Here is a 16767-nt window from a genome sequence, read left to right on the forward strand (position 1 = left end):
AAGACCTTGCAGATCCTGCTCTTGCCATCCTGGGACACCACCCTGAGAACCTCATGTAAGGAGGTCAGTCCAGCCTCCTGGAAGAAAAGGGACCATGTGGAGGAGAATGTATATGTCCCAGCTAAGAGCCAGTGGTGTCTGCCAATGAGTGCGAGCTGAGCATGAGTCGCTGTTGGACCTTCTGGCCCAGCTAACCCTCCAGCTGAATGAAGCCACGAAAGTGAGCTCAGGTGAGCCAGCAGAGAAACCACCTTTCAGAATCAAAAGAAATAACAAATCGGGTCATTTTAAGCCACTAAGTCTTGGATTTGTTTCACTGCAACAGGTGAGTGATACGGCTGGTTTCCACGTTGTGATTTTTCAAATTTTTGGCTAGTGTTCCTCACGAGAATGAACACAGCTGGCAGTCATCAGGAAGCCTCAGAATGGCATCTCCCTGGGTTCCTGGGTTTTGTTGCTTGGTGGAAAGGTATGGGAACAGAAGGTGCTACAGGAAAGGAGTAATGTCTTACAAGGCAGAGAGTTTGACTATATTTACTTGTGGCCTAAGGAGTGAGTGCCTTGGCACATAGAAAGGTAAGAAAGTGTTCTTGCTACCTGGCATTAGTCTGATCACTCAAGAATCAGATACCCTAACAGATTCATGAGGAGGAACTGTGTACGGTACCCCCTGCCCACCATGGGTATGTTAGCTGGGCAATGTTAATCCATGTGGATAAAGACCTAGGTGTCATTCAAGGGCTCTCTGGCAAAGTGTCCTCACTAGAAAAGAATATTCTGGGTTAGCATTGAGTATGTTTGCACTTGGAGTCCCCAGATCACGTGACTCCACATTCTCTCTTTCGGGCCTGTAATACTTGTGCTTCGGGAGAACCTGCTCTAGGTCTATTTACTAGGGAAGACTAAGCTTCCAAATCTGGAGTTCTTGACTCAGCCAGAATGTCTACAGATTTAATGAGCTTTATACATCTTCTCTGATTATACCAGTTAGTTCTGGAAGTCTTTTCAAAACTTCGCTATTTTTTCTCCTAGTTGTTGCTAGAAAACCATGGAGGGTCTTGGGATATATTGGAGTGAAGCTCCTCGTTTTCTAAGAGGTCGGGGGCATCTCTGATGACTCAAGACAGATTCAATGTGTTGTGGAGTTGGATATTGGCTCTCAGGGAATCTGTGTGCTCAGGGCAGAGAAAAGTGCCTTCATTATGACCCGGTTCTCAGGGTCACATAAACTGGTGTCCAGCCAGATCTCTTGGGTTTCCTGGGATCCCACTAAAAAGAACTTAAGCCACAAGCGTTACTTAAATGTCCGAGGACTCGGGAAAAGGAGCTTGTGGGGAAATCTCTGGGAAGAAGATGGCAGGGAAAATGCCAAGTGGACAGTTTCCCTGCATGGGGAAAGCCTACAGCATGCTGTAGGCTGCAGGTCAGGTATGCTGTGAGGAAGGATTGGGGACCAGGCTGGAATACACCCTCTCTGTCCCTAGTGACACCAAGGCCTCTTTGCTAGGGATCTCCATCCCATGGGAATATAACTACAGTTTCGGGGACCAAGCAACAGTGCTGCGGGAGAGACACTTCCATGCCTGCTGGGGAGATGGGCTCTCCGGGGATGGGGCAGTCACAGATCAAGGGCAGGTGGTGTTGGGTGTGCAGGGCACTGTGGTTGGGATGTGCATTGAGAAATTCAGCCACAGTGACCACGAATGCCTGTGTAGAGCTTCAGCAGCGGGTCCTTCATGTCCTTAATGTGGGCGGGTAAGGTGAGCGCAGACAGCTCAGTGGGTGGACCTGGGGGGGAGGTCACACACAGCACAGGGATTGGAGGGATCTTGATTTCTAAATAGTATGGATATGCATATATGATGTATGTATGTACATGTACACGCACATGCACGCACGCACACACACACGCACACATGCACACACGCACACACACGTCTGCTTTTGGATTCCAGGACACACAGTAAGAGAGGGCTGATGTCCCATCTCAGAACAAGTGGAAATTCCAGTCAAATTGTTCCAATGAGTCTGCCTCAGACCTCTAAGTTGGAAGGTCGCAAGGCCCTCTGGACAACTTCCAGATGAAGACCTTAGGGCTCAGAGAGGTAAAATGACTTGTCAACTAGAGACAAGATTATAGAGATCACAGGCCACTTGTGGTCCAGGCCTGTTTTTGCAGATAAAGCTGCCCTGGGACCAGCCACCCCCATTCAGGATGCAGAGGAGGGAAGGGTGGCATAGGGTACCATCATGAGCCGTGTTCCAGAAAAGGAGGCATCCCCACTCTCTCCATCATGAACATAGAGTAAGGACAAGGGGAGGGAATTCAATGGTGATTCTGAATAGATGGGATCAGAATGAGGGCATCTTGGAGCAAATTATTTTATATCCTATGTCAACCGCAGCGTTGAGGGCAGGAGAGGCCTTGGTACCCATGCTGGAACAATGGCTTGGGATGGATTCTGAACAAAAAGCATAGGCATTGGGATGAGTTAGTTCATTCCAATGAATAACCTGTAGCAGCTTGAACTTCAGTCAGTAGAAGCTTTTCTTGCCCAAGGAGACAGAAATGGCATAAGAACCTTGCGAAAAGTCACGAGAGAGGACACAATCCACTCTGGCAACCGTGTTAGGACCCAGGATTTTGTAAAACCCCAAATGCTAGAGGGATTCATCCGTGGACGCTTCGCAGATGTGCCAGAGCACCAGCGGGACAGGAAGGATCTAGAGGAAGAGAGGGGAGGAGGGTAATTGCGGAAGGAAACTTTATATAGTCTTCAAGTGGCCGCTTCCCAACATCTGGAGGCTGACGATCCCCAGACACCCAGCAATCAATCCTCCCAGACAGGCCTGGAAGCCCCCCGGACGCCGGCAGTGCGGGGCTGTGCAGGGGACTGGGGAGAGGAGGATGGCCTCGGACCTGGGAGGCTGGTGGCCTTGTGGCAGCCTCATGGGGCTGTCTGGCCCCTGACGATGCAGTGGAACAGGACTCCACTGTCCCTGCTGCTGCTCAGAACCAACGTGGCTGGGACCTTCGCAGGAGCTGTAAGGCGACCTCCCAGCCCCTGCAGACCCCTGCCCCCTCTCTTCCCTTGTTTTTGCCTTCAACCTCCGAGAAAGCAAAACGTGTCCCCGGAAGGGGCCCTGAGACTGCAAAGAAATCATTGGCCTCAGCATCCTCACATGTGAAATGAGATGGGCATAAGATAGAACGATGAATTTCCAAACTTTTATTTTAAACCAATAGATGCTGTTTCTCAAACAAAATGTTGATGAAAGCCAAGTCTAAAGTTTGTGTTGGGAACAGTTGGGGCAGGGGACAAGAAGCCTAGTAGAGCTGCCATAGGGAAGTACCACAACAACAGAGACATATTGTCTCCCCTTTCTGGAGACCAGACACCCCAAATTGAGTGTGGGTCGGGCTTGTTCCTATGGGCATTGCCGGGAGGGATCTGCTCCAGGCCCCGCCTTTTGGCGTGTAGACGGCACCTTCTCTCTTCACATTGTCTTTCCTCTAAACACCTCGGTGTCCACACTTCCCCATTTTAGAAGGACATCCATTTTGGTGAGGTAGAACCCACCTACTCTAACACCGCACCTTGGCTTGATTACCTCTGTAAGGAGCCTGTCTCCAAATAAATTCATATTCTCAAGTCCTGGGGGTAAGGGCTTATGTGAATTTGGAAGGGAGGAAAATTCAACCCAGAGCAGAACCTTTCCCGCTCTGACCCACCCCCTTCTCAACACTGTGGAAACACAGAGGTCCAGACACATTGCAAGAGTTATGTGGCGTGTAGAGAGCCTGGTCGGCCCCTTCCCCCAGCTGGAACAGCCTACATGGGCATGCGCCTTTGCTCAGTGAAACCCCATGAAAACATGTGTGTTCACTTGGTGCCCAGCTCTTGGTTTTTTAAAATACCATTCACATCAAGTGAAGCCCAGGCTCCTTGAGGAAAGGGCAAGTTCCAGGGCTGGGGTGGAGAAGTAAGAGCTGAGTCTGACATAGGTTTCTGGGCGGGACTGAATGATACGAGACTGCATGATACAGTAATGATGCGAGACTGTCAAAAGGGCAGGGGGCAGGGGTGGAGAGCAGAGAGAGAGAGAGAAGAGAAAAAAAGGAGAAGAAAAAAGGACACAGAAGCCTGCTTGAAAGGGGCCCCACTGGCAAATCCAGGATAGTATGAACAGCAATATAAGTTGTGCTCCCAACTGATTATAACCTTTCAAACAAAACAGCAATCTGAGTCCCTATTGAGAGAAATGAATGAATACAGAAAGAAACAAACATGGTGAAAGGAATGCGCTTTCTTATAGCCTAATGCCAACTGACATTTTTACAATGAGTTAGCTTTAGAAAATCACCACTGGTGACCATCACCATAATAATGACTCAGGTGAGAATCATTATCAGAGGCATACACCACTGAGGGAAGGATGACAGCAAAGAGGTATTTATATCGTCTCTTCTCACAGCTTATGTATTCGCTTCCAAGGGAAAAATAGTAACTTTACAGTAGAGGGACATCACCTCGACTAAGTGCTCATTGTTCACAAAATGACAAATGGAACAAAGTGACATCATGTGCCTCCTCACAGGATGCAGGGAGGACACAGCAGCATTTCTGGGCTATTCTGCATATTCGTGTCTTATGGCGGCTGTTAAAAATTAACACAAACTTGGTGGCTTAAAATAACAGAAATGTATTCTGTCATAGCTCTGTAGGCCAGATGTCTGAAATTAGTGTCAGCTACCCAACACCCCCAGTCCTCAGGGAAATGCAAATCAAAACTACAGGGAGGTATCACCTCACACCATGGTCAGAATGGCTGGTACCAGAAAGATAAGACATGACAAGTGTTGGCGAGGATGTGGAGAAAAGGGAGCCCCCATCCCCAACCCTCATCCCAGTCCAAGGCAACCACTAAGCTACTTTCTGTCTCTGTAGAGCGGTCTGTTCTGTGCCTTTCATACAGAACCATATAGCATGTGGTCTTCTGTGTCTGGCTTCTTTCACGTTAGCATAGTATTTTAAAATTTTGTTCATGTTGGAGCATATATCAGTACCTCATTCCTCATTACCTCAAGCAAATGAGCCAAAATGGCCCTAGGCTATTTACTCACAGCGAGCTGAGATCCCTCAGCTCAAAAGCCACTTGTGCCACAGTCAAATTGTGCACATCCAGTTGTTTTAAGAAGAGCTCAAACAAGCAGGTTTTTAGCCACTTGGGACCTGCCTGCCTTGTATGCCCTGGGAAACTATACCCAGCTTCTCTTGGCCATTGATTAGATAGAGCCTTGTGATTTTAAGGTCCAAAGGTGTTCAGGCCCTTCAGAGCTCTCTGTAGTGAAGTCTATATGCCATGCTGATGAATGACATCACTTGGAAACATATGCCCCCTTTCTGGCTCTCTCACCCGCTGTTGCCTTTGCAACAGGATGGTGGACACCTTGCCTTAAGCCTCTGGAAGTCTCATGTTGGGAGGAATTGCCTCCTGCTTGCTACCCTGTCCAAGTGCTGCCCAAGAGAGTTTGCTGTGTGTCACTGTCACTCATGGCCATTCCATTTTCCTTGATCACCTCCACAAATCTCTCAGAACTCCTATGATTCCTTTTTATTGATGAATAGCATTCCACTGCATGGATATACCACCTTTTGTTTACCCATTCATCCCTTGATGGACACTTGGATTGCTTCTTTGAATATTCCTGTGTAAGCTTGTAAGAAGGCTTCTCTTCACTTCTCTTGGGTGTAGGAGTACAGTTGCTGGGTCATATGGTAACTCTATGTTTAAACCTTTGAGGAACTGCCAGACTGGTTTCCAAAGCATCTGCACCAATTTACCTTCCTACCAGCAATGTCTGAGTGTACCAATTTCCCTGTATCCTTGCCAACATCTGTCATTATCTGGCTTTTTGACGATAGACACCCTTGTGGAAGTGAAGTAGTATCTCGTTGTGCTTTTGATTTGTGTTTTCCTGATGGCTAATGATGTCAAGTGTCTTTTCATGTGCTGTTGGCCATTTGCATATCTTCCTTGGAGAAATGGCTACTCAGATCTTTTGCTCATTTTTAAATTGGTTTATTTGGATTTTTATTATTGAATTGTTAAGATTATTTACACATTCTAGGAACAAGTCCCTTATCTGATACATGATTTTCAAATGTTTTCTCCATTCTGAGGGTTGTCTTTTCACTTTCTCGGTGGTGTTCTTTAAAGTACAAAAGTTTATAATTTTGGTGATATCCAATTCATGTACTTTTTTCTTGAGTTGCTTTTGCTAAGGATCATTTTAACACTTCCATTTATGGTTAATTTTTTAATGCAGTGTAGGTTCTTTTGCATGTGTCCATCCACATGTCTCAACATCATTTGTTTAAAATGCAATTCTCTTCTGTTGAGTTGCATTGGCAACCTTGTCCAAAATCAGTTGAGCATAGGTACAGGGGTTTCTTTCTGGACTCTCAATTCTATTCTATGCATCTGTAAGTTTATCCTTGTGCCAAGATAACAATGCCTCAATGCTTGGAGATGAAGCCTTTTATGCAACTCATTTCCCCAACTAATGAACTGCTCAGGTCAGCATTCACCCCAAATCCTATGCCTTGGACCTAAAGGTGTGGGGTCTTTTAAGGGTGCTGCTGTTGTAGGTATTAGGACTTGGCTGTCCCCTGTCCTTGTCCTTTGTTTCACCTTCTTTCCAGCCTTTCTGTTATCTTTGTTGATCATTCCATCACTCAGGAGTTTTCCCCTCAGACAGGGGCAGTGGCTCATAACTTGAGACCTGGAAGAGGGTAATGGTGAAGCTCACTGTCTATAGGAGGTGGGGGGCTTCCTCTGTGTTCCCCAACTCCTACTGACATGGGTCTTTGGAGATTGACTCTACTTCATTTTAGTAGCTCTGGTTTAAAATAATGAAGTTCAACTCAAGATATGAAATAGACTAATGAGAACTGGAAAAATATTCCAGAAGTAAGGAAATAATCCTGGAAAGGAAAGAACAGGGCCCAATTCTTCAATATTTAGATTTTTAGCTATCAAATGTTCTTTAGCCTTCTGTCCCTTTGAAGGGAGGTTAAAAAAAAAAAATGCTGAGAAGTTAACGCATCTGTCATCAGGAATACCGTGGCTTTAAAAACCTTTCCCAACCTGAAACATTTCCAAAAAGGAAAACTTTGCAGATTCACTAAGGAACATAACAGAATCTAGAACTGGAAAGGCAACTGGAAAGAAGCAAACATCATGGCTTCAGCAGAGAAGTATTGGGGAAAGGAGACCTCCCAAAAGAATGTTTTCAAGTGAAAGAGGGACATGTGGAGAGCCGCGATAGTACGTCTCCAGAATGAGGTCACCTCAGATGCTTTGCTGGGAACTGAGAAGACCTTATATGACCTGGGAATGTCTTCAGTGAAAGCATCACTAGCAATTATTTTAGACAGAAGAAATGTTGGTTAATATTTCTCATCTGGAGCCCAGCTGGAAGGGGATGAGATGTGGGAAGGAATCCAGGGATACCTAGAAGAGCCCCTTTGTTTCCTCAATGAGAAAATAGCATCATCATTTGTGAATAGGAAGTGAGACAGAAATAAGGAAGAGACTGAGGTGAGATTCAAGTGGCATAGTCAAAGTTCCAGAGTCTATGCCCATGCTATAACCACTAGAGCTTGACCCCCGAGGGCAAAGGAAGGAAAAATGGAAAAGATGTAAAAAAAAAAAAAAAAAAAAGGTCTGGCTTTGACTAGATGATAGTATCCAGAGAGGCTTGTCTTGGGTCTCTTGTCCTCCTCCACTGGGACAAGAGGGCTGGTCTTCTTGCCTTGCTTATTGTCTGGTGTATTTTTAATAAACACCAGGATAGCCAAGGGGGGAGATTCAAAACTCTAAGGGGCCCCCTGTGCCTGAGCAAAAAAGAAAACAGTATGAACAGGGTTCCCTGGGAACCCTGGAGTTTTGGTCTCTCTCCAAGGTGTTAGAAGCAGGGATGGTTTTTTTATGCCTTAACAACTTTTTTATATAATAAATACATGTTGATTTTAAAAATGCAAGTAAGCAAAAGAATAATAATTACCTGGAACCTCAGCTGATAAGATAACCATTGACAATATTTTCATCTCTACTCTTTGTCTTAAAAACAAACAAAAAATATACCAAAAAAACCATATGCACATGCACGCATATTTGATTTCTTGAAAAATTGAGTTTCACTGTACAATACTCTTCTGTAAGTTTTTTATTTTTTCACTTAATTGTGTATGATGAATATCTTCCCTTGTCAACTGAAATCTTTCACATTATTTTTTGGTGATTACTACCTATGGATAGTAATTACCATAGTAATAATTACCATAGTAATTATTATGGCTTTCCAGTGGATGGTATTTTATTTTATATTTATTTTATTTTATTTATCAATCTAGAGAAGTATAAGCAGACTCCATGCCCAGGGTGAAGCCTGATGCAGGGCTTGATCCCACAACCCTGAGAGCATGACCTGAGCCAAGATCAAGAGTTGGATGCTTAACTGACTGAGCCACCTAGGCGCCCCTCTAGTGAATAGTAATTTAGATCAGTAATCATAATCAATCAGAACAGCACATTTTTGCCTTTCCTGAGCACAACCAGAACAGAGCTCTCTGTGGTATGCCCCTCTGGTATCTCTTAACTTTTCTTAAAGAAACAGGGGTCTATAAATAGGAGAACCAGGGAAATTAGCGACCCCATCCCAGGCAAACACTGAATCCTGTTTAAGGATTCCTTATTTCTGGGGCTTTCCTTCCTTAAGCCCCAATGGAATTGATAACTCCTCTGGAACAGATAATATCTAAGTGAGATGATACATTTAAGATGATCTGTAAGATATAAAATTGTTATCTAATTATTGTAATAATAGTATCAATATTGTTATTATAGATCAAGCTCTTGATTAGAGTTTAGAGTGGAAACCTATAGAATCTTTGGAATTACACAAAGCAATAGCTTGCCTCACCTTAGCCATAGATGTGCTCCTAAAAATCTGGGATAAAATAAACTCTTAATGAATGAAATTATACATTCACACCTAAATTTGAAAATGGCTTTATTTCCCTCTCTAACTGGTGTTCAATTTTCCCTTTACACCTCTAGCTGTCCCTTAAACTTTAGTTTCCTTTAGAACTTTAGTTTTAAGCACCTTCCCGCTTCCCACCAGAGGTTAAAAGCAGGCCAACACTTAAACCTTCTAGAAGAACCTGCTAAAAGACAGGTCTCTGAGCAGGGCATCTTGTTTATCATCGCCTCCACCACCAACGCTCCCCTCTCTGCTTCTCCTCTCCCTGCTTCACACAGTGGACTGCACTCTATATCTAAGGGCTGTCTGCCTTCTGGGTCAATGTGGCCAGTTGGAGCAGATCAGAAGGAGAAAAGAATGAGGCCAGGATGTTCATTGCTCTGACTTCCTTTTTGCAAAGTCATCTTTGAAGGAGGCATCCTCCTCACTCTCTCTCCTTCCAGGTTCCCATAACGTCCCCCTCCCTCATCCAGTTGGGTCCAGTGGTGGCAATAGCTCTGCTGCCCTTATAAGTAGGCCTTTGTAAAGAAACTCTCCTCTGTTATCACAATTGGAGTGTGCTCTCTGTTTCCTGTTGGGATTCTATTTGGTAAAGTCTGGAGAGTTTAGAAACCCATTGTAACAGATTGTATCCTTCCTTAATTTGATGGTTAGAACCCAGTGAAGGCTTTGCTATGGTTCACAAGGGTCCTGTGAGTTAAAGGTAAGGGCATGCAAAAGAGGGATGGGCACAGGGTCAAACATCAAGGATCTGGATGTTAAACAAATTTCAAAACCATCCGTGAAAAGAAGAGCATCGTGTTTAGGTCTAAGTTTTGGTGCCATGCTGCCTGGTTTCAAATATAGTGCACCACGTACTATGGCAGCCAACTTGAATATGGCTACTAATGATCCCGCCTCCTATATTTTGCCCTTGTGTAATCACTCTCTTTGAGTGGGGGTGGGAACTTGTGATTTCTAGCCAACGGACTACCACAAAGGTGATGAGATGTCACTTCCATGGTTACGCTGCATAAGATTATAACTTCCTTGCTTGCCGACCCTCTCCCCAGCTGGAGATGCCAAGTACCATGCTGTGAGTTATCATTAGAAAAGGCCCATGAAGCAAGGAACCGAGTTGGTCTTTGGCCCACAGTCAGGGGGACCCTAACCACACTCAAGAAATGGCCACTGGCCAACAACCCCATAAACTTGGAAGTTGAATCTCCAGATGAAGCCTGACTGTTAGACTCATGAGGGACCCTACCCATATCACTCGACTATGCTGTGCCTGGCTTCCTGACCCACAGGAGCTGTGAGATCATAAAAGTGCTTTGTTTTAAGCCACTAAGTTTGTGGTAATTTGTAAGGCAACAAAAGATAACTAATATACTTACTATCTGCAAGGAAATCACTAACATGATTTGTGTATTAGTTTCCTTATCTCTAGGACCAGAATTAACATAACAATCATATACTTCCGCTTTGTAGGACTGAGAGGAGGACAAAATGAAGTAATTAATATGCTTAAAGCACCTGTCACAGAAATGGCTCATCACACATCAAAGTGAGCTAATATTTTTAGAGCAGACTCCAGTCTCTTCAGGGCTATACCACCTTCCATGATCATGAGATCTCGTTAACCCTTCTTTTTCCGCTCCTGCCCCTGTATTCAACCCAACTTTCGCCCCTCATTTGTCTCTTTGGTAAGTGTGGCTTTCCAAAACAGGTTTCTACAGAGCAGAAAGCACCTTGCAGAGCCCTAAAGCATGAGAGTACTGCCCCAAACCTTTTCTGAGATTCTCGGTCACCCCTTCTGTCATCCTTTCTGAATTACTTAGAAAAACAACTAAAACACAGCTTGGCTAACTCGCAGACAGCCTGGGAGCAGAGCACAAATCTGGATGTCTGTCTAATGGCATTTAGGATAATGTGTCCCTCTAGAGGCCAGCAGAGCGTCAGGAACCATAGTACGCGTGACTCCAGAGAAGAGCACCTTCCAGCTCCGCGTCTCTCAGAAACACAGTGTTCAGCTCCTCAAGTGTCATTCCACGGTTTTGCCCAGATTGCGTATCCTTCTCTCTTCCTAGGTTCTGAGAGATTTTAGATCTCAAGGATCCTTTCTTGTCGGTCGTCTTTCCCCACCCCTCTCCCACTCCCCACACACTCCAAACTTTTAGATCCATCTTTTTACCACAACGAAGCGAAAGTCTCTGGGAACTTCCTTTCTTCTTGTACCCACCCACATTCCTTTTTCTCTCACAGCACCTGACCTGCAAAATGATTTCTCCTTTTCCATTCAGCAAGCCCACTCTCCTCCAAATTCACTTGCACCTCCTACCTACCTCCTACCTACCTACCTACATTTAGTGGACGTGACTTTTTCCTATTGTCCCAAAAGCAACCTCCCGAAACAAACGCATGCCTGTTGACCCACGCAAATATGCGAGATAGAGGATTATTGGCTGTTTCATCTACATGCACCATATTTTCCCTTAGTATAAGCTCCCCACGTGCTGTGGGTGGGGAAACAGACCAGAAGAGGGAAAGTGACTTGCCTTAAATTATCCTTTAGCTCTTGGCCACTCCAGGAGTAAAATTAGGGGTCCCAACCCAGGGCAGATGCTGTTAGACCATAGGACTGGCCTATTGTCTGGGCCCAACCAGCTGGGCAATCGTTACAGTTCCTTTGCAACCTGTCTAGTAGGACACACCCCCAGTGAATTTGAAGCCCCAGAAGGTGAGGTGTGGTAGCTCTCATCTACCACAGAGAGCTGGATGTAGGAAAAAAATCGGCTGACTTAACCCTTTTCTTTCAAAGCAGAAGGCAGGGAAACTATAAGAGGTAGGAGCTGGTTTGGAAGAACCAAGGACCACACCTCCAAAGGGAGTCTTTCCAGAAGATGTCTTTCACAGTAGCTGTTTCACCTTTCAGTGCACTGAGAGCATTCGGGGAGCTCTGCTGTGTGCATTCTGTTTGATCGCTAGGAAAAATGACTCTTGTCATTGCCAGTCACATGAGCAAGAGGCTCTTCTGCATTTTGTAAATCTCCCTCCGCTGAGGGGGTGGAGGGCAGTGACACGGAGCAGGGACAGGAGAGTGACCCAGAGTGGCTTTGTCTGCAGGGTTATTTACTTAGTAGCAGCAGCTTTGCTTTCTCTATCCTCCCTCTTTTGGGGATGGGGGGGACACTATAGTACTGTGGGTGGGTGAGCGGATGAGTGGGTGGCTAGACAGACAGAAGAGACTTTCCTTCTTGAGATTCTCATAACTGGTGTGTGATTTACATCCCTTTCATCTGGAGGGCGCTGAGAGGAATCCAAAACAGCTTGAGCTGAAGCTGCCTCTAGGGACACGAATGGGCTGAACTGGGCTTGTCAGAGGTCTCTTGCCTCCTTCTGCCGATCAGCTCCTGCTCTGTTTTAAACAAAATCCCCTCAGGTGTCCTGAACCTCAGGTAACCAGCAGATGCAGTTCTTCTCATTTAAACGGAATGCACGATGCACACAGCATTCTTTAAAAAAATACCGTAAGGAAAAAGGTACAATGAAATCCCAGGTGTCCCTTCCCCAAAGAAACTGAACATTTGCAGAAAAATGTTAACTTCGAAACCAGGGGAGAGTATGTACTTTCCATTTACATAAAAGGAATTTCTCTATGGCCACAACTCTGGCTCTTGCTGACTTCACCTACTACCTATGACAGATCATTCAAATCCACTCTAGTTCACTTTTTTCAATGGCTGCCTTGTGTTTCATCCTATGGTTATATTTCAGTTGATTTTCTATTGATGGTGGTTTTGGTGGCTTGCAGATTTTCACGGGGTGGCTGTGGGGACAGAAGTCTCCTGGCTGGGACGTGGGGTCTAGTGGTCATCTGTGTGTTGATCTTGCTAAAGGCATCCACCAGCCAACGGTCAAGTCCAAGGTCTCTTGGAGATGTTCCATCCGCAGTGAGGACCCACCATGAGAGGGAACTGGGCCCAGAAACCAAAAGCCAAAGAGATACAGATAAAGATACTTGGGCCCCTGGGTCCCCTGTGGGGGTGTCAGCACACAGGGCCTCTGGAGGGAGTGGGGAGAACATTCTCTGGGAGTCTGAGACACGGGGCTCTAGTCCCGGCCTGCAGAAGAATAAGGAACACAAGGGCCATTGGCTGTGCTCCAACTCAGAGCCAAACACCGGGGACATGCGTGGCCTTTCCTCCCCGTCACAGGGATGGGTGTCACCAGCCTCTTGGCGGGTAGAGCGACTGAAGAGCCAAGGCACCGTTGCCTGTCCCAGATCAACACTACTCCCGTCTTGCAGTGTGTGCTCTGTCACCTCTCAGACAATTCTGAGTTGGAAATTCTTTCCCGCTCCCCCCCATTTTTCCTGCCCTTTCCTTTCAGGTAAACTCAACGAAGCCAGCAAGTATGTACCGAGCTCTGACTCCTCACAGAACACGTATTTTCCCTTTCCTGTAGGTTTCCCAAATGGCAGGCACAGTTGTCACAGGGATTCCAAGGTGTCAAATCACAGCATGCCCTCCTGAACGGGCATGAGGGGAGGGGCTGAGAGGGAAGTGGGTCCCCCCCAGCCTTCAGCCTCTCCTGCCAACACGAGAAGCTCCAGACTGTGCTGTGAGCTCCAGCTCTGAGCGTGTTTAAGCGTGGGTATCAGAGGCTGAGCCAGGGCTCCAGCTTGGACCTGGAGGGGAGGGACCTTAAAGGTTCCTAAGGACCACCGGATGGGTTTTTGGAGGTGGTTAGAGGCCGGCAAGGTGGGACTGAGGACAGATAGCATGCTTCTCCAGGTCTGGAGACCAAAGGAAGAGGTGTATGCTGTTGGAAAATGTCAGACACCTGCCCTCTGCCACCGCCCAACCCACCAGGCCCCGTGGGAAATGGGCTGGGATGAGTGGACTGACAACAAGCAGCAGGGCCTCAGGCCTCCTGCTGCCATCCAGCCCCTGCGCTGTCAGCAAGGCAGTGGGACACCCTCCCCCCCCAAGACTGCTTCAAGGTTTGAATAACAACAACGGTGGCCATTCATGGAGAAGTGACTAAGGCCAGACAGTATCCAAGCCGAGCCCTTTTCGAAACCCCAGGACAGCCAGCAAACCAGATATCAGTGCCCACATATTACAGATAGGAAACAGGAAGCTGGAGCTGGGAAACAGTGTGTCCCAGCGCACAGGGCACTTAGGAACTAGGCAGACCAAGTGCGGTGGGGGGAGGGAGGCTGATGCAGGGAGGAAATCTGGGTGGCAGGCTGGAATGGACGAGAGGTGCCTCTGGCTGGGGCACAGGGAAGCAGTTGCATTATAAAAGCCCTTTGGGCCTTGTCTTCCTTGAATGGGGCTATTTAGTGGTGAATCCATAATGTTGGAGCAGATTGGGCTCCTTGGCAAACCCCTTGGCAAAGCCCTTGGCAGGCTCTCCCTAATGGAACATCCAGAGAGAAAAAGTCCCCTGTCCTCCTCCGCGTCCCTCGTAACCTCCGGCCCCACCCACGGGAATCGTGTTTGCTCTGGCAGACAGGGAGCCCATTCAGAGCCCTGGGGTGGCACAGGCAGAGCCTGGCCAGGCCACGTCTGGTTGGGGGGTGGGTTGGGGGAGGGGTTGGGGGCTCTCTAGAAGGCTCCTTTGGCTGGGGTGGGTGTGGGGTGCTGACTTTATTCTGGCCCATGAGAATGACTGACTTTACAGTTCCGTCTTGCTCCATAAACCCCAAAGCCACTTCCAGCTGGTAGAAGGAGATCTGGTGGGTGAGTGTCTGGTGCCATCCTGCCGCGGGCGGGGCTGTGGTGTGTGCCGGCCGCAGGGAAGGCGGGGCTAGGGCCGGCAGCAGCCCAGAGCCGGTGCCAGAGCTGTGCACACAGGGAGAATATTTGCTGTACCTGTTCCGGGCTTTGGATACCCACAGCTTCCCAGCTTAGCCCCTTAATTATGCTGCCATCAGAGACCTTTCTTTGTATCCAAGGAGGGGCTGCCCAGGCCTTTTTCCTTTTCCAAGGATGGGAAATACTACTTTACCTTAGGCGCAAACCACATCTGATTCTGACAGGGCTGTAAGTGAATTCCAAAGCCGGCTGCCGCCCAAACTGTCCCCCTCGCCCTGGGGTCTCCCAGCCTTGGGAGTCAGACAGGTCCTCATTTCCAGTCCCCCAGGGCAGCTGAGCCCCCAGACAGTAAAAGACCCAGCTGCCCAGGGCTGGCCCCTCACAGGGAAAGCAGACCCCAGTGTAAGCAACATTTGCAGCTTCTCCCTCCTGCCTTCCTTGTTGGCCACAGCTGTCAGGACTAGCTTGAAGGTTCCTATGTTTAAATATGAAAAAGTGCTTAGTTAAATAGGTTGGCTTGTTTGCTTTTGCTGATAGTAACAGTCTACCCACAGAGCCCTTTCAAACCTCTTCAGTGTTTTGCAAAGTGGATAAGGGACTCATTCAGTGACGCGCAAGTGTGACCAGAGCCAAGAATGAAGCAGATTTCATGAAATGAGGAATCGCCTCAGACCACACACAGAGACATTTCTGAACTCAGGCTGCCTCTCTCTCTCTCTTTCTCTCTCTCACACACACATACACACACACACACACACACACACACACACACACCCCTCTTCTCACCCTGGCAAACATGCTGTGACTGACAGCAGCAAAGCCCTTACTGGCATCTGTGGCCAAAGGCCGAGGGGGCCTTCCTGGGCTTATGTGGCCCTTTGTTAGCAACAAGCTGATGAGAAAATGGATTAGTACAGTGTGCACCCCACCCTGAAGAGAGCACACACACACACACGCAAATGAGTGCCACCTAAACACAGCTGTTTCAGAAGGAAAAGTTGGAGCCAAATGGAATGATTGAAATCACCTTTGTGTGGGGAGGCAGGAAAATCACACGCGCGCACGTGCGCACGCACGTTCTCCTCAAGAACCAGGCTGATTTTGTGACAACTTTCCCCTGAGCGCCCCTGGAGGCACTGTTCCCCAGGCACCAGTCGCAGGAATCGGGTGGCCTGACTGGACACAGCCTTTCTTCACATCAGACAAGTCACTGCTGGCCATGGGCATGTGGGGCCACACCAACAGGAGGTGACGGGTTCTTCTAGGAGACACTGGGGCAAAATTATTGACTCACTCCTTGACTGCATATTTCAAAAGGATTGAGCAGAACCCTATTGGGGCCCCCTGTGAGCTTTGGAAGATCTTGGGTTTTCTTTTTTCCCTTTTGAATTTTTATTTAAATATAATCTCCAAGAGAGAGTGAGGCAGTTCCTTTAAGAAATACTTACAGTGCTTCCCAGGTACAGTGAGTGGGGGTGGGTATATGGGATGAGGGCAGGGAGAAGAAGCACAGCCCTGTCCCCTACAGCCCCAGGGTCCTCGTCAGATTCTGCAGGCCGCTCCTGAGTAAAGGGGTGTGCTCCCCAAAGCCTTGGCCCAGGTGGACATCACTGTTGTATTTGGCCTGGCAAAGCTCACGAGGTTTTCCGTGGCTCCCGTTCCTCCCCATCGCCATGCACTCCTTCGCCCTGTGGCTTGACTATCCCTGGGAAGGTGGCGGAGGAGAATTGCTAGCACCTTTTGGGGCTGTCCCCACTTGCCTCTCAGCAGGGTGCTTCAAGGAGAGTGACCTGGACAGAAGACTTGTGTTCCTTCTTTCTTCTTACACTCCCTATTTTGAAATGAGAAGATGATTTGCCAAGAATAAATACTGAGTTGAAAACCCCAGGGGCGCCTGGGTGGCTCAGTGGGTTA

General features: G+C 47.4%; 1 protein-coding gene across 1 annotated transcript; it reads right to left on the reverse strand.

Annotated features, from left to right (window-relative positions):
* Positions 1-1684: 1684 nt before the first annotated feature.
* Positions 1685-16522, reverse strand: LOC131812143 (uncharacterized). The gene is made up of 4 exons (XM_059141238.1): positions 16380-16522; positions 15047-15328; positions 14603-14880; positions 1685-1788 (listed from the first exon to the last, which is right to left on the reverse strand). The coding sequence occupies exons 1-4, from the start codon at positions 16520-16522 to the stop codon at positions 1685-1687; spliced, it is 807 nt and encodes a 268-aa protein (XP_058997221.1).
* Positions 16523-16767: the final 245 nt, after the last annotated feature.

This window comes from Mustela lutreola, chromosome 12 (assembly GCF_030435805.1).
Source record: "Mustela lutreola isolate mMusLut2 chromosome 12, mMusLut2.pri, whole genome shotgun sequence".
Classification (NCBI taxonomy): Eukaryota; Metazoa; Chordata; class Mammalia; order Carnivora; family Mustelidae; genus Mustela; species Mustela lutreola.